Source organism: Dama dama, chromosome 18, assembly GCF_033118175.1.
Source record: "Dama dama isolate Ldn47 chromosome 18, ASM3311817v1, whole genome shotgun sequence".
NCBI lineage: Eukaryota > Metazoa > Chordata > Mammalia > Artiodactyla > Cervidae > Dama > Dama dama.
Window position 1 is genome coordinate 62,468,708 of NC_083698.1, and position 25,955 is coordinate 62,494,662.

Genomic DNA, 25,955 nt, shown 5'->3' on the forward strand with positions numbered 1-25,955 from the left:
AGGTCAGTAGCAGTGAGCAGCAGGCCGGCCCGCAGCACGAGGCTGCAGAGCCCTGGCCTCCCGCTCCTCCCACCAGCACCCGAGGCCTGGGGGAAAGTGGACAAGACCCGCTCAGGCCCAGGATCAGGGAGCAGGTGCCTCCTTATGCTGGGCCCCCCGCCAGTCTGGGCACCCCATGGCTACTCTTTCCACCTCCCCTACTCGGAGTTGTTTCCAAATCTTCCCCAACACCATACACATCCTGCTCGCCTGTCAAGTGAAAATTTGTCCCCCTAGCTCTCCATGTCCTCTGGGGTCTGCGCTCTGCTTGGAAGTGGATGGGGTAATCAATTGTGTTTTACAAACCTCTTAATGTGCTATTAATCTGTTACCCTCCCTGGTGACATAATGCTCAGGTGACAACTATGGAAAAGAGGCCTAGAAAGCACCCAGGGAATGAGGGTGATGGCAGAGCTCCAGCTCTCAGGAAGCCTGGGAGCCTGAGTTTGATGGGATGCCCAGAGTACAAGTCGGGTACCCAACCTCCCTGCTCCCCCAGCCTCTAAGGCCCTGGTGCAGCCCCAGACTCAGCCCTCAGAGTTAGCTCTAGACACAAACCTGGAAGCCTTTGGGACTGCTTTGGCCCACAGCATATCCACAGGACCCTTGGTCATCTCCCAGCTCCCAGCCTCAACTGTCCAGCCCTGCACACATCCAAGGGAGGCCACATGCACTCTCAAGCACTCGCCCACTGCAGTGCTGCTAGGACCCCAGGGGTGCTGTAAGCTCTTGAGGGGGTGAGGGGGGATGTCTTTTGGATCTGAGTCCCCTGCGCCCCCCCCCCCCCCCAGTACATGCAGGGAGATGGAGGAGAAGGTAGTGCTGCCAACGTGTACAGAGGATGTAACTGTTCTCTCCCCGACTAGCCTACTGACCCCCAGTTCACTGCTCCATTCATCCTTTCCACCAGGCTCACTGAGCACCCACTGCCCGCCAAGCTCTGCAGTGACCAGACAGATAAGCCCGGCTCTGGGAACTAAGAGGGGAAAATACTCACAGCTCTGTCGATCTGGACAGGATGGCCGACAGTGTGAGCAGGACACATCCGTAAGGGCCTGCTTCAAACTGAAAAGAGGAGAAAGCAGTGAGAACCATCAAGTGTCTGCACCTCCCTCCTCTGGGTTCCTTGGGGACCATACCCCAGGGAGCAGGCTGACTCCAAGCCAGCCAGCGACTTCGAGCTGGGTCCCAGAGGTGGCCCCACAGCAGACTCCATGCAGGTCTCCCAAACCAGATTCCCAAAGGGATGAGGAACACACAAGCCTCAGTGACAGCAGAGCAGATGCGGTGCCCCCGAGGAAACACCCATGACCTCGGAGTCCTGGAAGCTCGCGGACAGTGGTGGCCTCCACTACCATGCAGGTGTCTCCTGCTGATTATCACATCTAAAACTACCCCGGGCCTGTAGGATAAACACCGTATTCACCGCCCTCTGCCGTGTGAGGAAATGGGGGCTCAGAAACTGAGCAACTGGCCCGACGTCACACAACTTGCAGGCCGCCCACTGGGAATCCTGGGGGCTCCCTCTGATTCCAAATCCCTTATTCCTAAGGGGTCCTAAGAACTGCACTGGGCAGGGAGCAGGCTGGAGGACGGTCAGGTGGGGAAGTGCCAGTGAGGTGAGCCTGGCAAGTGCAAGGGCAGAGCCTATCTTTTCAAAATTTTTTGCCGTTCATCATGAATTTTTTTGGATTAATTTTTAAAAGTTTTTAACTATTGCACTAAAATATTATTTGTGCTGATTACTGTGGTTTGAGGGGACCCCTCTGAATTTGAGGAGTGCCCCACTTGCCTTCCCCTAGTCTCAACCCTGGTCTGGAGCCGGAGGTCTGCTGCCTAGGTTTACATCCTGGCTCTGCACCCCCACTTCTAGCTATGTGATCATAGGGAGATTTCTTAATTTTTCGTCCCCAGTCTTCTCATCTGTAAAACAAGGATAATACAAGCAGGAACCATCCTCATGAGGCTGTTGTGAAGATTAAGTGAGATCGTCCTGGTAAAGTACTTCCAGCAGGGCCTGACACCCGCATTAGCGGTCAGTATGGTGCCGGGTCCTCAAGGGCCACCTGTCCAGTGAGTCCGGCAGGCCCAGCAGGCCACAAATGAGTAGGATGGACTATGTCACTTTTGCTTCCTAGAGGAATGCTCTCCCCGCTGCAAATGGGTGTGAAGGCCTTACTATGGGGACGATACCACTTCTGTGAGTTATTGTTGGAAATGCTGCCTGTAATAATAGTCACTGTTATTAATGGGTGATCAGTTTCTTTTTGAACTTAAAACTGAAAAAAAAGTTTACTTTCCTGGAAGAATGAGAATTATATAACTTATCATATTTCTACTTTGGTTTTGCCTTGGCTGCTAGGAGGCTCAGAGCCAAATATGATGTTCAACTACTCAAACTATTTTAGCTCAAACTTCTGATAATATTTTCTTTTCATCAAAATTATAGAGTTTATCAGGGGAAGACAAATACTGCATGTTATCACTTTTATGTGGGATCTAAAAAACTAAATGAATTAATATAATAGAACAGAAACAGACTCACAGATATATATCAGTGAGGAGAGGGAAAAGGGGAAAGGCAAGAAAGGGGTAGGGGGTTAAGAGGTACAAACTATCTTGTGAAAGTGAAAGTGTTAGTCTCTCAGTTGGGTCTGACTCTTTGCAGTCCCACAGACTGCAGCCTGCCAGGCTCCTCTGTCCATGGAATTCTCCAGGCAAGAATATGAAGCGAGAAGTCATGCCCTTCTCCAGGGGATCTTCCCGACCCAGGGATCAAACCTGGGTCTCCCGCATTGCAGGCACTTCTTTACCATCTGAGCCACCACGGAAGCCCACAAACTATGATGTATATCACACAAACATATTGTACAACACAAGGAAATACAGTCACTATTTTATACCTTTATATAGAGTATAATCTATAAAAATATTCAATTGCTATATCATACACCGGAACTACATTGTAAATCAACTACAGTTCAATTAAATATGTATGTATTTTCTAAATGTTACATACACATACAATCTTTATTTTCACCCAGTCATTTAATTCGTCAAGTCATTCCAAAAAAAACAGTTACTGGATGAACTTTTTGTGCCAAGAGGATGTGGCTGCTAAAGCTCTACTTGGGAACTTGGGAATAAGGTGGACATAGGTCTGCCCTCACAAGAAGTAACTCAGGAAGGAAAGAATAACGAGCAACTTGAAAAAAGAGGGGTGGGAAAGGGACTCTATGCTGATGGGAAATACAAGGTTCCCTGGAAACCCATAGGAAGGGCCGTCAATACAGACCTGAGGGTTTGGGAAGGAGGGAGTGTCAAGGAAAGCTTTCTGGAGGAAGCAATGTCTGGACAGAAACCTAAGGGACAAGGAGGAATCAGAAGAGAAGGGAACTTTGTTCCAGGTGAGAGGAAAAGCATATGCAAAGGCTCAGAGGCAAGACAGGGCAGGTTTATTACAGTTGAAGCACCAAAAAAGCAAACAAACAAAACCCAAGGACATCATTTCTTATCTCTGTGTGAGCTCAGTCGTGTCTGACTCTGCGATCCCATGAACTGAAGCCCACCAGGATCCTGTGTCCATGAGGTTTTCCAGGCAAGAATATTGGAGTGGGTTGCCATTTCCAATTCTAGGGGATCTTCCCGACCCAAGGCTCAAACTCACATCTCTTGTGTCTCCTAAGTAAGTTGTTTTTTTTTTTTTTTTTTTGTAGGGGGGAAACGGGGGTGGGGCAGAAATGGAATGAATGAATTAACAGCAATCTTAAATCAACTTCATCTAATTCTGTGACCTCAGGCTAGTCACTTCACTTCTGTCGTCTTCAGTTTCCCATTTGCAAAATGGGGATAACGAGTATCTCCGTTGCATGTTTCCTTGGGTTATGGGGCACATCCTATGAGGCCAGGTCGGTGGAAATGCTCTGACAATTGCAAAGAGTAATGCTGATGTCCTTGCATGGGGATGGGGGGTGCAGTGGGGGGGACAGAGGTCCAAGAGGATTCAGGCCACCATTACCCTTATCACGGCTCTACTACAGGCTTGCCTGTTGCCTTAGGGAGTGACAAAGCTCTCTGGATCTCAGCTTCCCCTTCTGAAATGCCTACATACTTCTGCCAATTGCCTGGGGAGGCACTTCCAGGGCCTACTTCCCCCTCTTTGCAGGACTGCAATGAAGTAATGAACACAGATGCCCGTTGTAAGCCTAACTCTCTCTGCAAACGTACAGAACTATTATTATCCTCAGGCCAGCCTTTGCCACCGTCCTGGGGACATCTCCAAGGGGCACTCACCCTGAACCAAGGATATGCCTGTCTGTGTGGACAGGTTAGGTGAGACTGGACATGACCCCCACCCGGGGCTTCTGGCCTTTGCCGGAACACGACTGAATGACACCAAATATCCCATTTGGTTTTAAAAAACATTTATTAAAATTATCTCATCAAATTCCAGCTGCCAAGCCATGGAAGGCCACAGGGCAAAGTGCCTGCATTGAAAGGAGAGCCCAGGCAGGCAAATGGGCCGGAACGCACCAGCAGGGTCTGGAAAAATGTCTGGTACTGTTTGGGAAGAAGGGGCCATTCCCCTGAGCTACTGAGGCTCTGGAGAGACCCGAGTCCATTGAGAAGCCCAGTAGGAGGCAGGGGCGGGACCATCCCCCAGCTCGCAGGGGGCGGTGGCCAGACATCTCACCAAGAGGGTGAGCTATAACGAAAACACAGCAAGGAGGCTATTTATTTTGGGCAGACGTGGCTCAGTGTTCATTTCCAGGCCTGGCACGAGGAACCCCTCTTAGGCCCAGGCCATGAAAAATGAATTTGGTGAGGGTAGTGCTGAGATGGCTCAACAGTTTCCAGCAAAAACACAAATTCAACTGCAGGCGGGAAACACCGCCTTCCAGAGCAAGGGCCAAATACTGACGGCTCGTACCCAGAGACCAATGCCAGGAGGAGGGAGAACTGCCCTGAGCCCAGAGGTGTGGCAGGGAGAAGGCAGCTCCCACTGCTGACGAGGACCCCACTTGCAGAACCTCTTTCACATTGACTGTCTGGCTTGGGCTTCATCGAAACTCCTGGGGGTCCAGGAAGAGGGAGGAGGGAGACCCCATTTATAGACAAGGATGCAGACAATCTTCGTGCTGAAGGGTCACTCCAGGGCCATCAGGGCAATGACGGGGCCTCAGATCTTTGACAATGTGAGCAATCACCCCCTCCTATGGCCCACAGTAGCCCCACAGGGCTTCCCTCTTCCAACTCTGCTCCCCCTGACAGTGTGGACATAGGTGGCCTTGGTCCTGGCCTTCCTGAACGCACATGATGCTGTCAGGAGTTGCTCATCTCTCAGATGCATTGCTGTATGCTCACACTGCTCTGGTGTGTTTAATAAAAGGCGTCCTTTCTGCCTGCTTAGCTTGCCTCGTATGTAATTTGGAAGACATTCCTTCCCACGCGTTTAAGGTTCTTCTTTAAGAATCACAGTTGGACGACAAAGAGCTGAAAGTTACCCACCAACTGCTCCACCTTCTGGTTTCCAGATGAGGCCACTGAGACCCGGTGACGTTCCTGAGGCCACACGTGACCAAGGAATAAGACAGAGAGGGTCCCAGGGCCCCTGCTCCAGGCCGGTGGTGAGCGCGCTGTGTCGACAAGACTGCCCACTGGGTGATGCCCGTGAAGAAACAGAGAAAGCCGGGGTAGGCAGCAAGTAACAGCCTACCCAGGACTCCCAACGCCAAGGGCAGGACCCCTCCTACATCAGAGCCCCTCCCACATACCTCCAGGACAGGCCAGGCTCTGGACCCCTCCTCAGGCAAAGTCATGACCAAGGCAGCAGCTCTGGGGAGTGGACTGTAGGTGGCCTGGCACCTCAGGGGACCGCACCCTCCCTGTGCGGGTCTCATGCAGGCCCCCTTCTTCTACCCAAGGGGCATCTGTGCTGTCAGGGCCAGAACACTCCCCGGGCTATGCCCGGACCCTCAGCGTCTCCCAGGAATTGTCCCCGAGGAGGGTGTTCTGACAGCAGGTGTGTTCAGCCTGGTCCCATAACCAGTGTGTCCTCCCGCCTCCCTCTGGGCTCACCACCAAATGCTCTCATGCCTTCTCTGGAGCCTGAAAGGACCGATCCCAGAGCCTGGACAGCTGAAGGGAGGGCGGAGGGGAGGGAAGGAGATGGGCCTGTGCCCCAGAAGAGGGTGGCCTCGTTGCCTTTCTCTCCTGCAGCCCGGCACATAGACATTAGAACCGTGTGGCCTGGTGGTTGGGAATCTCACAGGTGTCCGTCCCCAGCCATGGCTCAGGCCGCTTCCTCTCGGCCATGCTTCCCTCCCATTTCTACCTGACTATAACTAACCTGTCTCAAGGTTGCCTTAGGAGATCATGACCAGGGTGATAAAACACCTGCAGTGGAAGCTAATGACCACTGGGAACATGGAGCAGGCACAGTGCTCCAGGCTCTCCGTACGCAGAGCCAAGGCTGGCTCCATCACCATCCTCATGCTCCATAGGAGGAAACTGAGGAACGGAGGGTGCATTAGGGTGCCCAAAGTCCCAGAGCTACCAAGGGGTGTAACCTAGATGCAAACACAGGGAGATGGCTCCAGAGACAATGTTCTTCACTCCTGGAGCCCCACGGCTACAGCCACACTCTGAATTCCCTCGGCTCTCTGAACCCTGGCTGGGTTCTGCCCCATCTCACAGTCAGGAGTCTGATGTATGGCTCTCCTCCAGTAGAGGGACGTCCCAGCGGCCCTGGCCAGCCCAGCCCTGCCTCCCAGGACACCACGCAAGGTCCTCTATTATCAGGGTCTCCAACAACAGTGCGCATACCTCCAACCCAGCCCAGGGATCCACGTCCTAGGCACCTCCCCAGCTGATATGGAGCCCCACCCACTGACAAAGGGGTCTTTACCTGCAGAGGTAGCTGCTCGCCCTCAGACAAAGAGAAGGCTCTCATAATCACAGTCTGATCACAGCTTCCCTTAGTCTGATCCCACTCCATCCCTGCTCTGCTTCTGCAGCCCTGGCTACGGCAGCTCCTTTTATCTGTAGCTGTGGCCCGACGTCCAGGACTCAGTGACAGAGGTCGGATCCTCGGCCTCCCAGCCGACATCACCCCACTGCCCCAGGCTCGGGATGAATGGGGAACAACCCCAGCTCACCAGCATCTCTTCGGCAAAGAAAGCAGAAGCTGAGCAATGCACATCCCACACACTAAACCATGGTTCATACCTGACGGATGCTCTGCTGAAGAAAAGTCACCAGCTCCTCATAGCAGGTCAAACTGTGGAGGATGAGCTGAGAAACAAACACACAGGGTGAACTGCCCAGGCCCGGTGGATGGACCCCATGCTGGATGAGCTTCTGTGGCCCTGACTCCCGTAGTGAGTGGACCCCACTGGGGAATGAGTCTGCAGTCAGAGAGTGGTGACCTCGGGAGCAGGGGTGCAGAGGGGCTCCCGCAGCTATGTGTGACTTAAGGGCTACAGGGTCCAGTTGGGGTCTCTGGGGCTGCCACCTTGTTGCAACACGGGACCTGCCTTTAGCTATCCAAGGATTCAAGATATCGTGGGACAAAAGCCCAGGAGTCCGCATATCATGTGAAGTTGACGGGTGGGGCCGCACCCTGAGGGCTAGTCTCAGATTTCTGAGAAGCACCTTGAGGGCAGTGTGTCCAGAAGGGTACAGGGTGAGTGACCCTGTACCAGATCACCACCGCCAGCCAGTTCTAGGCCCAGCAGGCAGCATCCTGAGTTCAATGCAAAGCAGTGGTCATGAGTCTCCTGGGCTTTCTCAGGCAGGTCAGAAAAAAACACTTTTCTAGAAAATATTCAACAAAGTGAGGTCCTCAGGTGGGATCCCAGGACACATATGTCCAAAAAGAAATAAACAAAGTAAATGAGAAATTCTCAGTGAAGCAGTTAACATGTGGGAAAGTGTCACAGTTTCTGCATGTCCACACATCGCACATTTCTTTCCCGTCCTCGTCTTCCTCGGGTCTGGCTTTGTCCATCAAAGCTCTTCTCTGCTCTCTACTTCCTCTCCCTCCCACCCACAGCATCCTCTCACTGCAATCCCAGAGAGGGTGCTATGACATAAGAGGGCACAGGGAAGGCTGGGTTGAGCCAAAAGGCATTACGTACAGAATGCTGCAGGGACTTCAGATTCTGTACAACCTCAGTGTGACGGCTCCTGTCAGCCTTTTAGCCATAAAGCCAGTTCTGGCTGGAGTCCATTGGAAAGCCCCCACCTCAACCCCAGGTAGAGGATTCTGCTGGCCTGAGCACAGGGAGGGCTTGCCCAGCCCCAACTGAGGGAGGATTTACTTATATAAAAGGAGACTGTCCCCAAACAAAGCCAAAGTTTGCGTGATAATTTTCCAGAAAGCCGTACTGTTTCTAAGACTCCATCTGCTTTGTATTTCCCTGTTGGACTGAAGTGCTGTGTTCCCGAAGCCCTAAAAAGGAAAGGGAGATGCATGAGCCTCTGCTCTCAGAGAAGACATGCCCTAGAGCCAGGGCGAAACCACACAGCCACTCAATGAGGACAAACAGAAAGGTGGCCCAGAGGAAAGAAGGGAGCCAAGTGCTTCTTTTGTGACTTCTTTGAAGTCACCCACTAAGCTGGTCCGGAGAACCCCACTAACAGACGGGGGTGGGAGGTAAGGGGGTTGATATAGAGTGGGAAAAAAGACAGCTGAAGGAGACCCTGGGATAACAAACCCAGATCCTGGCAGCCAAAAGTCTGCCTCTCAGCCACTGACGAGCATATTTCCAGACTAAGGAATGCTGACTTGCCCGTGGTTTTTAGGGACTTGAGGAAGTCCAGCCTCTATCCTTTTGGAGGTCATCTGTTTACACAGCCTCTGTATGTGCAGCCAAAAGCAGCATGGACCAGAAGTGGCATTTGGGTTTGGGGCCACTATGACATGAGCCTGCTGGGCAGCCTTGGACTGGCCACTGCCCCTCTCTGGGGCTTGTTTCTTAATCTGTAAAGTGAGGAGGAATTGAATTTTTCTCCATCTGCTCTCAGGGCTACCATGCAGATCCTAAGGGCCAGGGTTTGTAGGTTAACTGGAACATGAGTACCAAGGACAAGCACTCGATGAGAACAACAGTGGTGACGACAATAATACCTAACACTGACCTGATACTTAGTATGTGCCAGAACTTATCCTGAGTGCTTCATATGACTCTTTATCATTTATTTATATGAATAAATGATTAAACTGATCAATGATACTACCATTTATTATATATCATTTATACTGACTCATTCAATCCTCACAATCACTCCATTAAGCAATCACTGTTATCATCCCTATTTCCCAGATGGGTAAACCAGTTAGGCACAGAGAAGTCAAGTCAATCAATCAAGGTCACACAGCCAATAAGCAACAGCACCGGAGTCAGCCTTTGGAGTCTCTTAAGTGCTGTGCCCTCCTGACCACCGCGCCCCAGCAGGGTGACCCCCTTGACTAAAGCTTAGCCACACAGCTGGAATGAAGTGAGGCTTCCACTCTCCAGGGTCAGGCTGAGGAACTGGCAGACCATCCCTGTGGATTATGGGGGTGGGGTCCTCCATTAGCAGGACAGGGCAGCAGGGAGAAGACTGCGCTGGCTCCACCACTGCCATCTCACCTCTGAGTCTCCCCATCTGAACACGGGTCCAAGAGACACAGCAAACGGGAGCGTACTTTGGGGACTGGGTCGGCCTAGAGGCTGTTTTCTGGGGTCTTCAGATCAGAGAAATACAGAGGGGAATAGGCTGCCAGGGCCCGGGGGTTTTCCCTGGTGGGTTACATCCCCCAGCGCTCCCCAGGAACGGGGTCCCTGGATCTGACACCCTCTCAACAGGGGCCAGGCGGAGGGCTAGCCCTCTCCCAGGGCAGGGCTGCCCAGAACATCAGGGCGACTCTCTGGGCTCCCCCTGACCTGGAGGACACAGACACGGTCCTTCAGCCCAGACCGCCTGCGTGAGAAGACGATTTCCCCAATGACAAGAAGACACACAGACAGCGCGCCTGCAGCCCGGCCCGCCCGAGGTAGAGCAGTAGCAACGCAGTCCTGAGAAGCACTTACAGTGTGACCACGGCTCTCTCGCGGCCCCCAGCCCGCCACACAATGTCTGCAATGGCCAGGGCCAGGCAATGGGTCCTGCGAGCGTTTGAAGGCTGCAGCCTGAGAACAGAAAGGGAAACGTGCTTAGGCCTGTAGTGGCAGAAGTTAGAGACGGCACAGCCGTGAGGCAGAGGACCTGTCCTTTCCTCTGCCACCCAGAGGACTCAGATAGAACCTGGGACGGGGGCCTCCGCAGATGAGGACCAAGACAAGAGCCGAGAGGAAGCGGGCCCCGGCAGGGCTGGAGGAGGAGCAGGCTGAGAAAATCACCCACGGGAGCAAAGGGGCCTCTGGAGACTTGGCAGGACCCAGAGGTGTGTGCAAGAAAAGGCTGCGAGTTCTGGCAGAGCCCGGGAGACTGGGCCCAGAACTGCTGCCGCTCCACGCAGAGGCACAGCCCTGACCCACCCCAGCTGGGCCAGTCCCGACACCTGGGCCCCGGAGACAGCGGCTCATGCAAGCAAAGAGGTGCCCTGTGCTGCTCCAGCTGATAGGGGATGAGACCCAAAGTGTGGACAGGAAGTGGCCTGACTGATTACTTAGACACGGGGTGTGGAGACGTGGGAAAGGAAGGATTCCTGATGACTGCAGGGTTTGGGGTGAGCGTATGGTGAAGCTGAAATGTGGGCACAGAGTGGGGAGCAGGGAGACAGGAGATGCATGAGGGACCTCCCCCCAAGGGACCCCCATGCCCGCGCCCTGCCTCAGGTGAAGCTGTCGTTCTAATGCCCAGGAGAGCAGCTTGGGCTGAGTAGAGGTTTATGGACCACCAGCCTGTGAAGTGTGCTGGGCACTCTAAATAGCTATCATTTCCCAGAGAGAGGATGAACGAGGCAGAGGCGGGGCCGAGGCTGGAGCCTGGTGGAATTCCAGTATATGAGGGAGGCCGGGACGGAGGCAGGAAGGGCAGAGCTCAGACACGGGCCAGTACTATCTTAGGACTAAAAGGGTTTAAGAAGGACAGGCAGTCAGCAGTGTCAACAATGACAGAGAGATCTCTGGTGGTGCTGGTGGTAAAGAACCCACCTGTCAACGCAGGAGACATGAGACATGTGGGTTCGATCCCTGGGTCGGGAAGATCCCTTGGAGAAGGAAATGGCAACCCACTCCAGTGTTCTTGCCTGGAGAATCCCATGGACAGAGGAGCCTGGCGGGCTACCGTCCATAGTGTTGCAAAGAGTTGGACGTGACTGAAGTCACTTACACACACACGAGGGGCCCCTAGTGCACGAAGTCAATAAGGGAGAAGGAGCAGCAGTCAAATACAGACACCCTTTCTGTCTCCAGGGCGCCACAGAGCTGTGCTTCTTGCCCAACCCTGGATCCTGGGAAGCTTTCCTAAATTCCTACAGAGGCAGGCTGAGTGAGTGTTCCGCTACCGAAGGAACAAAAGGGGCTTGATGCCGGGGCTCCCAGGAGCACGGAGGGAGTTCCCATGCGTTCAGTTACCAGGTACCCTGAGCTCCAGGCTGAGCTGCTGGGAGAAAACTGGGGTTTGTCCTTCTTCCCCAGGGTAAGAAAGGAGGCCCTGGAGACCAGAACACAGATCACCATAGGGGGCTGCACACGGTCACAGCCTAGAACCTGGGACACAGAGCCGGCCGTCTGCACCTAGGCTGTTGTGATGCAATGTCTTTAAAGTGGGAGGCGACGTGACATAGGGTCCCTCCATGTCCCACTTCCTATACTGGCCATAGCAGTCATACCTCCTGCATCGTGTCAGGCGATTTACATGAGATGATGTGCGTCAGGTTCACGGCCAGTGCCTGGCGTGTGGAGGATGCTCCTTAAAGGGTACCCTTTGCTGTTGTCTTTATGGAAGTGTCCCCACTTGACATTTGGCTGTGGCCAAAGAGTTGACAGGACGTTGATCCCCTGACATCTGGTGTGAAAGTGACAAGCCACCGACACCAGGCAATCTTTGAACGAGACAAGCGAGCGCGCCACCACTTGAGAAATGAGACTCAGAGCGCCTGGGATGTCTGCAGCCTCAGGAAGCCTGCCTGCTGCTCCTCTGGAAACCGTTACCCCGCTGTCAGCACCCGACACTGGGGAAGCACTGGCCGCGGGCCACTGTCAACTATGAAAACAAAGGTGAGGAAACATCGCTCTGGGACTCAGGAGTGGCCGCCAGGGACCACGGAGGGACGGGAACACAGGGCTTGTCAGACAAAGGAGAAAGGGCTGGACGTTCACCTCTTTGCAATCAGAGCCCATGGATGTGGACTCTGTCATCCCCACAGCTCCTGTTTCCAGCCCTGCCCCCACCCAGGTGACAGTCAGTCATGTCAGTCCCAGCTCCTGAGCACCCATGCTCATCCTAGTCTCACAGGCTTTAGTTACAGACCCCCTGAACGTCCGTGTTTCTGCACAAAGTCCTGGTTCTCTCCATTGGCTTCCATTTAGCCCCTCCATCCTTTCCTGGGCCTCCTCTAGCGCTTTCTTTTGAGACAAGCTTTCCAAAAGATGGCAGCATGGGGGCAAGTGCAGTGGTGGGGACTGCGTTCCATTCCTGGCTCACTCAGGGAAGCCCCTTGCCCTCGCTGGCTATCATCTCCCCATCCGGAAATGCAGACACTGGACCAGATGTCCCGAGCATCCTTCCAGCCTTGCCCTCTGCCATGTAGCCAGCCGCAGAGTATCCAGGGCTGTGGTGGGTGCAGATGACCAGAGGAAGTGGGGAGGTGCTGTGCTGAATCACTGGGCCTCCACTTTCCCAGGGGGAACTCAGTGTCTGCCTTCACCTTGATGACAAAGGTGGTGCTGAACTGCCTTCTTCCAACCCCAACCATGAACCCAGCACCTGGCCATGCTCCTAAACCAAGAGAGGTTTCTTTACTGCTGCTCAGCACTCAGTCGTGTCCGACTCTGTGTGACCCCATGGACTGTAGCCCACCAGGCTCCTCTGTCCATGGGATTCTCTAGGAAAGAGCACTAGAGTGGGTTGCCATGCCCTCCCCCAGGGGATCTTCCCAACCCAGGGATTGAACCCGGGGTCTCCTGCATTGTAGGCAGATTCTTTACTGCTAAGCCGCCAGGAAAGTGTCTTTAAAAGAGTCTAATTCCTCGCAGGAGAAGTGCAGGATTTGTCTAGGGATGGCGATGGGGGTCAGGGAGGAATACGTCCTGTGTTTGGCTTAATTACCCAGGTCTTTCAGATTAAAAAGATGGCTCTACCACCCTCATTAACTCAAAGCAGGCTCTCCTGTCCACTCTGACATGCCCACCAGTCTGAGCCTACAGAAGAATCAGAGGAAAGCTGGCAAGCGACTGCGGGTCTTTCTGCCCCCTTTCTGGGTCACATGCTGCCAGCGCAGGCCTGGGGACCACTGGGTTTGGAACCTGAGCCCGGCTCCACTGACTCGTGTCTGGAGCGGCCTTGGGCAAGCGCCCCTCCTTCTCTGGGCCTCAACTTCCCCAGTTGAGAAGGGAAGTGGAGGCAGGAGGACAGCTCCCTGGCCCATGGTGTGTCCCAGGCCCTCAGGGGAACGAGGCTCACCATCGCTTCCCACGAGCCGAGCCGGCCGGCACAGCCCCTCCTGGAGTGGAAAAACACCAAGTCCTGCCGTCCGGCTCCATCCTCCACAGTTGAGCAGAGGCCGGCTGCCGGCCTGATGGAATGAGTCTTAATGAAGCCAGACAGTCCCGCAGAAAAAACACCACCACTGCCAAGAAGCCTTTACTTCAGCATGATTTCCCTGGAGGGCGCAGTTACATCCTTGTGCGGCTTTCCCAGAACCGTTTCCCCATCATTCGCTGGGGAGGCAGCGAGCAGGGGGGCATCCCCACCAGGCCTGCAGACGCAGTGCAGGAAGGCCCACCAACCTTGGTCCAAGACACCCCCAAGGGCCCAGTGTGACAGCTGCAGATGCTGTCCCAGTCCCTGTGTGACGTGAGGGCCTTTGCGGTGTTCCTAAAGGGAACAGAGGAGCTTGCCTGCTTTTTTTTTTTTTTAAGCCGGATCATTTCTGAAATCTCGGATTTCAGAGTCAAAAGGGAGGACTGAAGTTTCAAACCCAGCTCAGCGCACACAGCCCATGCAGCAATGTCAATGACCCAATCAATGTCGAGATCATACAAATAAATCCATGCAGCCAGAGGGGCTGGGGCTGCAAGAGATTCCTGCAGGGATGTCTAATGTCACCCTTTCCTCACATGAGGCAGCAGATCCCCAGGGGTTCACTGGACTCTTCTGCATTGATTTTTTTTTTTTTCCCAAATTAGGAAAAAAGGGGAGGTTCCTGCCCAGAAGCCCTTTGTGAACTATAGCACCTACAGAGCTGTACCTTCGTTACTGAGAGTCTGTCTGGGGTCCAGCCCTCGGGTGTTTTAAGCCCACGACACTTAGCCTCCTGGCGCCAGCCCCTTTCTGGCCTCTCTGGCCATTCTGATACTCTGAGTTTCTTGTGGGGCACAGCATGGAGTCACACACAGGGTGTCATGTACCAAGCTTGGCTCTACCTTGGAGACCAGGTGTGAACCTGGGCCAGCATCTTTCTGTCTCTGAGCCTCAGTTTCCCTGTATATACCCTAGTAGGTGATCCCCAGGTCCCACCCACTTGCACAGCCCTTGATTTATGAAGGACTAGGTTTCATTTCCTAAGTCAGTCTTGGGCAGGGCAGAGATTCACAAATGGAGAAAGTGAAACCTTGCTGGCCCACGGGCTGTAATCCATGTCTTTGGCTAGTCCAGTACTCTCTTTAGCAGCCCCCATCCTGGGACAGGCTAAGACCCCAGAGCCGAGCACTGCCCCAGCCTCAGCACAGGCACTGACAGGGTGTACCGACACCCACTTGGAACGAACAACTTTCTATGGCCTCTGATCTGCAGGGCCTCGCTTCTGCAAGCAAACCCAGACTTTCACCCTTCCATCCCTCGGCTGCCAGTCTCAGGCCCCAGCCCCGCGCTCCCCTGGCCTTTGCTTGACCCAAGTCCTAGCCTGAACCCAGGAGGACTCTCTCCTCTCACCCCCAGTCGCCTTCCAGTCCCAAGGCAGCTTCATGCCTCAGCAAAGTCAGGCCCACTGCACGGCAGTGGGGGGAGGAGACACGGGAGGCAGGTGCAGAGGCAGCTGGTGCCCCGTGCCCACAACCTGTCACCACTGGGGCCTCCCTGAGCTGGTGCCCCACAGAGCCACATCTTCCTGAGTCCCCTCGGGCACTTGCAGCAGCTCTGGCTGGACAAGGGAGCCTGGGTCCCTAGGCCTAGCTCTCTGTCCCTCCCTCTAGGCTGGTCATGAAGAACACCCACTCTTGGGTCAGCTTGGCCGTCAACGTGAGCAGGAAGGCAGCCCACTCTGCTAGGACTGCATGGAAAGCAGCTCTCGGTGCAGGGCCCCAGGCAACAGGAAAGGGACTTAAGCAGCACCTCAGCTGTGGGGCTCCAAAGAAAGGTGAGTCACTCTTCTGTAGCGTGAATCCTTCCATGCCTCTTGTGTGAGGGGACCCTGTCTGGCCAACCGGCCGAGCTCTCCCGGCCAATCTGCACAGGCTTCCTCCAGCCTGGCCAGGCCGCCATCCCCCAGAGCGGGGTTCCTTCCCACCAGGCACACCCCACACAGAAACCCCAGCAGCCAGCAGCTCCTTCCAACCTCCTCCCGCTATGCACCACCAGCTGGCCCCGGAGGGCCCTTAGTCAAGGCTGGCCCTAGCTCTTCTCTCTCTGCTGATACAGGTTTCTTTCCACCTAGAACCTGTCTTGGGCCCCTAGCTGGAATGGCTTTCTGCCTCCCAAACCCTGGCTTCCTTCTCAGGTGTGGAAGGAAAGCAGAACTCTCTCCCGAGGACATGCCTGGAGATCCAGAGGCTGTCACACCCCTCAGTGGGGCTGCAGGGTGGGAGACGAGAAACCAAGTCTGCCATGTGCACAAACAGCCCTTCGGGGAACCAACTTCCTGACTGTTGGGAAATGATCCACAACTTCCCCTGAGAAGCCCAAAGTCCAAGTTCAAAAGCAGCTCTGAAGGGGCATGGGGCTGAAATGAATTATAAAACATCTTCCACAGTGGCCAAAGCCAAGGCTTGACCTGAGCAGGCTGCTGGGCCCTGAGGGCCCTCTGGTAGCCCGGCCCTTACCCACCCACCAGCCCGGAGCCCCACCCTGCCCCTCTACAACTCTGCCCTGGTCACCCCAGGCAACTCTCGGCTCCTCTCCCTGCCCTGGGGCCTCTGCACATGCTGTTCTCCTTACTGGAATACCATCCCCTCCCCTCCCAGTCAGCCTGGATAACTCATGCATTTGTCCATGGCTTCATTCAACAAAAATTCTGAGGGCCTTTTCTGTGGACTAGGTCCGGGGCTGGATGCCAGGAACAAGCTATGGACCAAGAAGTCCAAGAAGACTCCTGTTCTCAGGGGTCTTGTGTTCTGCGGTGCAGACGATGGGCAGGTGATGACTTGAATAAAAAGGGCATCTAGTGGTAGGGGGCTTGCAGGCAGCAATTGGGGAGGTCGGGAAAGGCCGCCCTGAGGTCACAACTTCTGCACAGTAAGGAGCCAGGGGAGGAGTCTGAGGGATTTGCTGGGAAAGGAGAAACCAAGGGAGGAACAAGCTCATGCAAGGATGTGTGTGAAGCCAATTGGGAGTCCTGCTCACGATCCAGATCTCAGTTTAAGATTAAAGTGCCATGCATCTCCAGCAAGCACCCCCACAACCCTCTTCACGGCCGGGTGGGCCCTGAGCACTTGGCCGGTCCCATGACCTCCCACTCGTCTGGTCTTGTATTCAGGTGTAGGTCACATGAGGGCAAGCCCACAGTTGCCATGCCGGGCCCCGCACTCCCTCCAAATGCCTACTAAGTCCTCTCTGCGAGCATCTCTCCTGTGCAAGGAGGAAAAGGGGACAGGGGGTGCATATGTGCTTAGAGAGGGTCCCTGCTCCCTTTGAGAGCGGGCAGCCAGAGGCCCCTCACTCAGCCAGTCCCGCCCAGCCAGTCAGGAGCATCTAGCACCATCATGCACGGCACGCGCCTCTCCCGACCACAGCATGGGCAGCACTTCACTGGACTGGACTCCAGAGCAGGCAGAGGGGGGAAGAACAGGACAAAGTCTGACCCTGCTGTGGAAATGCCATGTCACTGGGCTTCTGGTGGCATACGCTATGCCTCTAGGTAGCATCTTTCGGCTTGAAATCAAACACCTTGATTATCACTTCGTAAACTAATTAGACAAATCATCTTATTGGACAAATTATAAAATTCCAAGCATGAAAAGATACCTTCACTTGGACTGTCTAAGGCCACATCCTTTAAGCTGGTAAAACATGTTTCATTTGTACCAAGCTTGGCAGGGTACCTGGAGAACTAGTATCTCTCCCAGTAAACCGAACATGAATAAATGGGGGATATGGGCCTTGTTGTCTTTGGAAAAAAAAAAAAAAGCTACCAAAATGCCTGTGTCAAGAGTCCCTTTAATTAGGGTTCAGGAACTAGCAGAACTAAACTGTGACTTTCAAATCTGGTTAATTACAACTTTGGAGAAGAGAATGGAAGTGTCTACTGGGTATGAGGAATATTTTCTTTCTTCATCTGGGGATGTGTTCATGGGTGTGTGATTTTGCAATAATTCATTAAACAGTACAGGAGTTGTGCACTTTCTTGAGCTGTGTACTCTTCTGTACGTATGTTGTGGTGGTGGTTTAGTCATTAAGTCATGTCCAGTTCTTGTGACCCCATGGACTGTAGCCTGCCAGGCTTCTCTGACCATGGGATTTCCCAGGCAAGAGTACTGGAATGGGTTGCCACTTCCTTCTCCAGTATGTATGTTAGATTTCAACTGGAAAAAAAAAAAAAAAAAGAACAAGTGCCAGAGGTTCTTCAAATCTGAGGGTTACTCAGAACAATTGGGAATGCAGTTACAGGTTAAGAGAGCTGCCTCTTCAAATTGGCCAAGCTGGTCTGCCCCTGGCCAGCCCCTCAATAATCCTTCTAACTGAGCACCGACCACAGGGTAGGGTCAAGGTTTTCTCTCTGTCCCTCAACCTCACAGAGCACCCTGGAGAACAGAGAATGCATCTATTCCTCTCTATATCACTTGTGCCTACACAGAATGTTGCAGAAACATCTGTTGAGAGAGTGAGCGTGAGAATGAACTGTGTGCAAAAACTCAGCGTGTGCGGTGGAGAATGAATGGCTGAGGGTGGAAGCCATGTCCGGTGGGGCTAGTTGGACCGTGTGTGGGGAGATGGCTGCTGGCAGAGATGGGGTAAGAAGGGGAGGGAGGGGAGGCCTGGGCTCAGCGCAGGGGTCAGTGACCTGGGTGTGGACAGGATTCGGGCAGCTGCTGCTCCATTCCTGGGTTGGGGGGGTGGTGAGGATGGCCTGAGTTTCAGTGCTGTTCCAGCTGCTGCTTCTCATGTGGAACAGGATTTAACAAGCCTGCCCGCTCACAGGAGACAAACACACTCAGGTCATTTAAACAGGCCCGTGCTGGCCCTATTAGCCAGCCTCCATTTCCCTTTCCAGAAGACGGGAAATATCAGGGAACAAACACACATTTCCTTGCTTATTTGTTCTGGACAGTGAGGAGAAGCCTTGGGAAAAGAAGATATTGCCGGAATGAGCGCTGACTTACCGAGCGCAGTCAGAGCTGCTATCTCCTTCAAACAGGAGTTTCTGCAGGACACAGCCCTGGACAGCCGCCAGGACCCCACAGGGACCACCCTGCAAAGAAGGACATGCGTGAGTGCCTGTGAGAACTGACCCATGGCTCAACCTTCTGTTCCTCCAGAACCAACCTCCGCCCACAGGTTACAGAACACGGAGAGCCCAGGCCCCTCAAACAGGGGTCTCTGTCATGGTGACTACTTCCCTGAAGTGCCGACTCTCAGTCACAGGGAGAAGGTGGCAAAGACCCTGGCACCCATTGCTAGAGGAATGTATGTGTGATGTGTGAACGTGAAGTGTGTGATGAGAGGAAAGCAACTCTTCACAACCCACCAGAGGCCATCGTCACAGATGTCCAGTCATCCAGAGACACGGTTCCACGTCCACAGGCTGATGGTGTCAATTATCTACCCATCCTAAAGGCCTCCTCCTCCAGGAAGGCTTCCCTGACCACCTCAGCTAAACGCAACCCCCTTGGGCCACCTCCACTTGTGTGAGCAGCATTGTCCCCGGCCAGTAGCCTGCCTCGGCACCCAGTAGGTATGTCTCAGAGGGAGGGGGCTCCTTGAGGAGCTCAGCCCTGCAGCCATCAACAAGTACAAGTACTGTCAGAGCAGGGTCCACAGGTGCTCTTGAACTCCGGATGCAAGAAAATGTGCCAACTTGCCCAAGGTGGGGGCAGAGGCAGGTGGTCTTGGGGTTTTTCCTCCCCCTGCCCCACGTCCTTGGGGCAGTGTGAGTCAGGGGGAGGCTCCTGAGGCTTGAGAAATAGAATCTGGATGAGCTGCTGGATTGTATAATATCTTCTGGCCCTGAAGATATGCCTTCTGGGAAATGTGTTTGAGCCATGTTCAGATCCTGCCACAAGCTACGTGCGTTTCCCTGCCTTATGCCCTCTCCTCCTCAGGTCTCCTGGTTCTCACAAAAGAGAGTTCTGCCCACTTCTGCAGTTCCTAGGTATTCACAAGCCTCCCTTTGTTCAAGCTGCCACCTGTTTCCAGCATCCTTTCTCCAGATCTACCTGAAAAATCACCACTCGAGGTACTCAGCTAAAGGGCCCTCTCTGGTAACCCCAAGCAGACACAGGGGCCCCCATCCTGTTCCCTCTCAGTGAGGATTCCCACATCACGCAGCACTTACATTAGGGGTCATGTTCCCCAGCCCTGCTCTGCCAGCCACAGTGAAGTTCCTGTGCTGGGTGACAATGTCCCTGATGGGCCCAGAGAAGGGTCCCGGGGGGCACTTAAAAACAACCTGCCTTGTTCTGCACAATGCCATATTTTAAGGATACTGAGTCATTAAAGGAAAAACTCTGAAGTTTCCACTCTTCGTTGAAACAGCAAAAGCTGGAACCAAACAGAATGGTCTTTATGTCCTGTCAAAAGAAGAAAGAATTTTATTGGTTGTTTTAAAAGCAAACAACAACACACGGCTGGGTGTTTGCATTCCCACAGGAGCTGGTCTTGAATTCTATCTAGCAGGGTAGTCTGTTTTCCAGCAGGGTTATCTATTCCTTTTTGTTTTGCAAACCCATTTTTCTCATATTTGAGGAAAGAGAAAATTGACCCTGAGGGTCTTACCTCTGGAACATCTGTAAGCCCAACCAGCCTGGGCTGACTCAAACCAAAATCTTTTTAGGTTCTTTAGACGTTCCTTAATACACAAAATTTTAGTCTGACAAGGGACCTTGAGGATTCTTGACTGCACATTATAATTACCTACAGAGCTCCGAACAATCCTGATGCTCAGACCCCATGCTGGACCAACTGAAGCACAACCCCTGGGCGTCAGATGCTGTGATCTGTAGTTGTAAATGAGTCCAGTGCACAGCCAAGTTTGAGAACCTCTAGCAAACTATGACCCACAGGCCAAATCCAACCCTCTACTTCCTTTGTAAATACCGTTTTACTGAAATGCAGCAATACCCATGTGTTTACATATTATCTGTGTTTACTTTTAGATTACAATGGCAGAGTTGTGTGGTTGCAATCGAAAGCCAAAAATACAGGATCTAGCCCTCTGTGGAAAAAGCTTGCCAGCCTCACACACCGGTACAACCCCTTCCTACACGTAAGAATCTCAACATTGCCAGAGAGTGGTGCCCGGTGCCCCCCAGAACTTGGTTTGAACATCCCAACCACCAAGTGAAGGGGTTCCCACTATCTCCCAAGGCAGCCCCTCCATTTTTTCGCAGCTCTGTCTTCTTCAAACCTCTGGCTGACATTGCTCTCCCATCAAACCAAGCCCCACCCTCCAGAGCCCCAGAAAGCGCCAACAATTCCCCACTGACTGGCCCTCGGGTGAGAAAGCGGAACCTCCCCCCAGACGTCCCTCCCTATGCTGGCTGCCTGTCCTCTCTCTGTCATGATTTTACACCCCAGGGGATCTGAAGGGCCAAGGTGTGGATTCTGTCACTACACCCTCAGAGCCCCTTTCCAGATCATATCTTTCCTACAGACTCATATCTCCCTCTAAGGTCAGTTCTTTCTTTTCATTGTGCGTGCATGCTCAACAGTGCCCAAATTTTATCGACCCCATGGACCATAGCCTGCCAGATTCCACTGTCCATAGGATTTCCCAGGCAAGAGTACTGGAGTGGGTTGCCATTTCCTTCTCCAAGGGATCTTCCCAACCCAGGGATCAAACCCACATCTCTTGCAATTCCTGCATTGGCAGGTGGATCCTTTACCAACTGTGCCACTTGGGAAGTCCTTCTTTTCATTAAGTACAGGGGAAAACTCTATGACAGAGCACTTTTCCCCACGTCATCAAACGTGGGCTGACACCACACAGGAGAGAGGGGTGGCTAAATCAGGGCTTGGTTCCCCTTCATGCACCAACTACAGTCATCCATGTATTTGGACTGAGTTTCCCAAGAGCCTAGAAACTACAGGAGCCTGAGTTTTCTGGCTGGAGCCTATGCCTGTTCTCTCAAGCACAGAACGACAGCTCTCCCCTAGGCATCGTGTAGTTGCCAGGTCACAGGGTTGCGAGCCTGGAAACCTGGGTTCTCCTCGCTGTGGGTGCCATGCGTCCTGGCTTGTCCTTTCTCTGTGGGGGCCTCCCTCCTTTCTGCTGTTTTTTGAGATGCTACTACTGGGTGGTCTTTAGGGGCCTCTGAGGGCCCCTCCCAAAATGATAGTACCCACTACAAAGAATCATAGCCTGTGGCTATGTCTGTGGCTAAGGACAGCCAGAGCACTTACTGCCAGGCGTGGGACTACTTAAGACCGCTTGCCTGACCCCCTCCCTGTGGTTTCAAAAGAAGGAAGGGAAAGAGGGGGGAGGGATGAAGAGGGACAAACTCTAGAAAAACCTTTGACTTTTCATCTGTGTCCTCAGCGAATACTTGGTAAGTAGGAAGAGAAGAGGGTCAGCTGTGTCCCCAGGGGTTTTATTTTCTCTTCCTGAATCCTGGCTGAAAAGCCAGTGGAGGACAGCAGGAGCCTCATTCCATCCTGCAGGAACTGCTGGCCATGGGGAAGGGCGAGGCCCTCTGGCACTGGAGATGGAGAGGAGGCCAGGACATCCCCGCAGAGGAGGCTGCTAAGGCCAGGAACTGGCTCCCAGGGTCCTGTGACTCTCAGGACATCCCCGCAGAGGAGGCTGCTAAAGCCAGGAACCAGCTCCCCAAGTCCTGTGACTCTTAGGACATCCCCACAGAGAAGGCTGCTAAGGCCCGGAACTGGCTCCCGGAATCCTGTGGCTTCAGGAGGCCACGAGCATGACCATAGATGGTGCTGAGACATTAGCCACACTCCCCTGTCCTTCCCTCGCTGCCGCCCAGCCTGAGCACCGCTCAGGGGACCAGTGCAGGAGCAGAGTCAAGCTAATGAGGATTATTATTCTGGTCCCAGGTCTACTCTGGAGTTGGTGGGTGCAGACCTGGTGAAGCAGCTCTGGGCCAAAAGAAAAGCTGGATCCTGGAATGTTTCAATGAAAAGACGTTGTATCCTCACCTTTACTCTCGGAGAGGGAGAGGGAGCTGCCAGCACTAGGTCCCCATTTCCCTGACTCTCTGCTCATGTTTTTTCCCACATCACATGCAAATTTCCATTTCAACAACAACTGAGAGATTATAACGAGATGAATGAAGGCAGAGAGAGGAAGATCATCTCCTCCCACCAACTCAAATCAAGACACCTTCAAGTCATACCACACCAATTCACACCAGTTCAAATAAAGAAATACATCACCTCATACTTTGCAGTTGACACCTACCTTTGCCACCGAGAGGTCAATGGGCTTGGATACTACTTGCAGCTTGAGCATTGATGAGACTGGAGACAGGATGATTTCTTCCCTTACCAGTTCATCTTCCACATCCTCTGAAAGAAAATCGTGGCCATGTGAGCTCTTCATCATGATGTACAGATAACAGATTAGGAGGCCATTTAACACCCAGGACACTGATGAGTGCCGAGAGGGTTGGGATGAGAGGAGGGGTCCTCTACCATCCACCCCGCTGTGGACCCTCTGGGGCTCCCAAGCCCCCATCAGAAGGGAGAAGGCAGACCAAGAGCCCTTGCTCCTTGTCACCCCATGCTGGTCCAAGGACACTGGCAGCTGGGACATGGCTCTCAGCCCACTAGAAGGCTCTGCTTGTGGACATGCAGGAACAAGGGCCTAGGCCTAAGTTGTTGACTCAGGCCAAGAAAAGCCTGGCCCAGATTCGATTCTCCCAAAAGGCAGACATGACCCACAGATCTGTCCCCCCGAGGATAAACATGAAAAGGGCAAAATTAGGAAAGAAAGTGCTGCCCTTCCTGAGAGAATAATGACAGTTATAATAGATCATCACTATTGTGGTTTTCACTACCTATGTTTACCCCCTAAGCCCCACTCTCTCCTTGAGAGAGTAATTCTTATCACGCCCATTTACAGATGAGGAAACTGAGGTTGAGACAAGCTAAGTCACTGACCTAAAGTCACCCAGATGGAAAGTTACAGAGACAGAATATATCCCAGAGAATATCTCCCAGGCCAGCTCCCAACAGAGAATACCTCCAGAATATATCCCAGAGAGTATCTCCCAGGCCAGCTCCCAACAGCTCTGCCATCCTGCCAGTCAGACCTCCATGGATCTCCAACCAAAAGGGACACTAAGTCACGTTGCAAATACAGCCTTCTCACAGCTGGAGTGACGGAGGCCCAGGGAAGGTCCCAGAGTGAGTGCTGGCAGCACCAGCCCGAGCCTTCCCTGGCAGGCGAGGCTTCCTCTCGCCATTACACCTGCTGTGGCACCACTTACCAGAACCCTCTGATGCAGGACCCACATGAAAACAGCCCAAGGCAATGATGCTGGCAGAGCTCAGCAGGCTGCTCTCCAGGGAGCCTCTGGAGACTTCCTCCCACCCTTTTCCCAAGACTAAATGATTACTTAAAAAGCACACCACACTGTATAGACCTCAACATCATCTGCCATAAGTCTGTGCACGTGGGACCATAGAAATGTCACAGTCCCTGCCGCGCATCTTCTGAGATACTGTCCAAAGGTCAACATCCCCAGGACACGCGCCTTAAATCTTACTCTACAGCCTCCTTTTCTTCCCTGGAGGAGGACCAGGCACAGCATGAGGCCAACTCCTAGAGGCTCAGTCCACTGAAAAGGAGACAGATTCTACCTTTAGGCTGAAACAAAAGTTTCCAGTAAGTCTGGAATTTAAATGAGAAACTTTCTTAGTGAGGGTCTCAGAGAAAAGCCACCCTATGACCATGGTCTTACAAAAACACCTGAAATAAAGACCAGATGTTCACAGTAACACACAGGTCTTGAAAGCATGCCACTGGGTAGAGAAAGTAAGAAAGAAAATGCAGTTTATAACACAACACTATTTACATCCAGTATAAACATGTGCACGCAAAACAACTCCAAACATTTTTGCATGAACACACACAAGCGAAAAGAAATCACTAAATACACAAGGGTGGAGTGGTTGATAGTGAGGAGGGTCATGGGAGTGTGGGGTGGGGCTCAAGCGAAATCAGGAAGGAAAGGTAAAAGGGAGGACAGTGGGCAGCTTTTCAAAGATCAAAACTGAGAAAGTTCACTAAGGTGTGGAGATGTGTGATTAATTCAACCCTAGGCATCTAAGGCCCAAAAACAGAGGGGGAGAGGAACTGAGCGATTCCACCAGGCCTCAGCAATGCCTCAGCCCAGACTGCTTCTGGGAGGCCCAGAGAGGGCAGGATTTAAGCCTATTTGGAGGCTGCTGTTTAGTCTGGGATGTCCCAAAGGGAACCGGGCTGAAACGTGCTCTGCTCAAGCCCATGAACTAAGTCTAAGGATGGAGGCTAGGGGCCCAAGGGGAAGCTGACTGGGTGGAGCCCCCAGGAGGAGGCGGCCTCTCTCGGCCTCTGCCAGGAGGCGGTTGGCGCCTGCACAGGGAACTGGTTCAGGACAGCTAGGCAGGCGCAGATGCGGCGGGATCGCCGTGCAGAGGAAAACAAAGCACTCTGGCATGACATGTTGGCCAAGTGGACAAACCCAGCTGCAAATGCTGATGGTTTTCAGTTGCTATTTTTAAGGCCTGGTGTAAATGTCTGGTTGAAAACAAGCAAGGGATTTTATTTCCCATACCATTTAACTTACTCTTTGGAGAAAGAAAACATATACATAACCTCGGAAGTACTTAATAGAGGCCTGTCTATCTTTTTCCAGGTCCCCACTCAGTATTTCCCATTGACTACAAGACATCTTCTGCTGGAAGTGCCCCAATGCCCCAGAAACCTCAGCACTGAACCCCTCCAGGCTTCTATTTTGATTACAGAATCCATCTCCCCAGCCCTCCACCAGGGACCCAGGCCAAAACCTCAACCCTCTCCCACAGAGCACACTGCTCTAGCCTCCAGGTTATCCTGCCCCCAGAATGCCTCATAACACTGCCCACCTCCCACACTTTCCCTCTCCACTTTTATAGCAACGTGTCATTATTTTTCGATTTGCTCATCAAGCACTTTACTGAACACCCATGATGTGCCCCTGGGTATGTGGTACAGAAGAGGTCCAGAGATGATGAAAACACCATCCCTGCCTTCAAAGAGCTCACTAACTAAAGAGGGAGACAGAACCCTAAACAAATAACATGATGTCAGTGCTAAAAGGGAGATTAGGGCAAAGGTTCTAAGAGCAGAGAGGAAGAGACGAGTAACCCTGCCTACAGGGTCAGAAAAGCTTCACATAAATGGTAAATACTTG

The 25,955-nt window shown here is 53.0% G+C and overlaps 1 protein-coding gene across 4 annotated transcripts in view; it reads right to left on the reverse strand.

The window, feature by feature from the left end:
• MINDY4 (MINDY lysine 48 deubiquitinase 4) overlaps positions 1 to 25,955 on the reverse strand; it is a 110,577-nt gene that overhangs the window by 32,020 nt on the left and 52,602 nt on the right. For all 4 annotated transcript variants that reach the window (XM_061165426.1, XM_061165427.1, XM_061165428.1 and 1 more), the window contains exons 7-13: positions 22,979 to 23,085; positions 20,016 to 20,132; positions 18,726 to 18,814; positions 10,116 to 10,214; positions 8,428 to 8,491; positions 7,267 to 7,332; positions 1,037 to 1,104 (exon numbers count right to left, since the gene is read on the reverse strand). In XM_061165426.1, the coding sequence (XP_061021409.1) occupies positions 1,037 to 1,104; positions 7,267 to 7,332; positions 8,428 to 8,491; positions 10,116 to 10,214; positions 18,726 to 18,814; positions 20,016 to 20,132; positions 22,979 to 23,085 (610 nt within the window). The remainder of the gene's footprint in view (positions 1 to 1,036; positions 1,105 to 7,266; positions 7,333 to 8,427; positions 8,492 to 10,115; positions 10,215 to 18,725; positions 18,815 to 20,015; positions 20,133 to 22,978; positions 23,086 to 25,955) is intronic.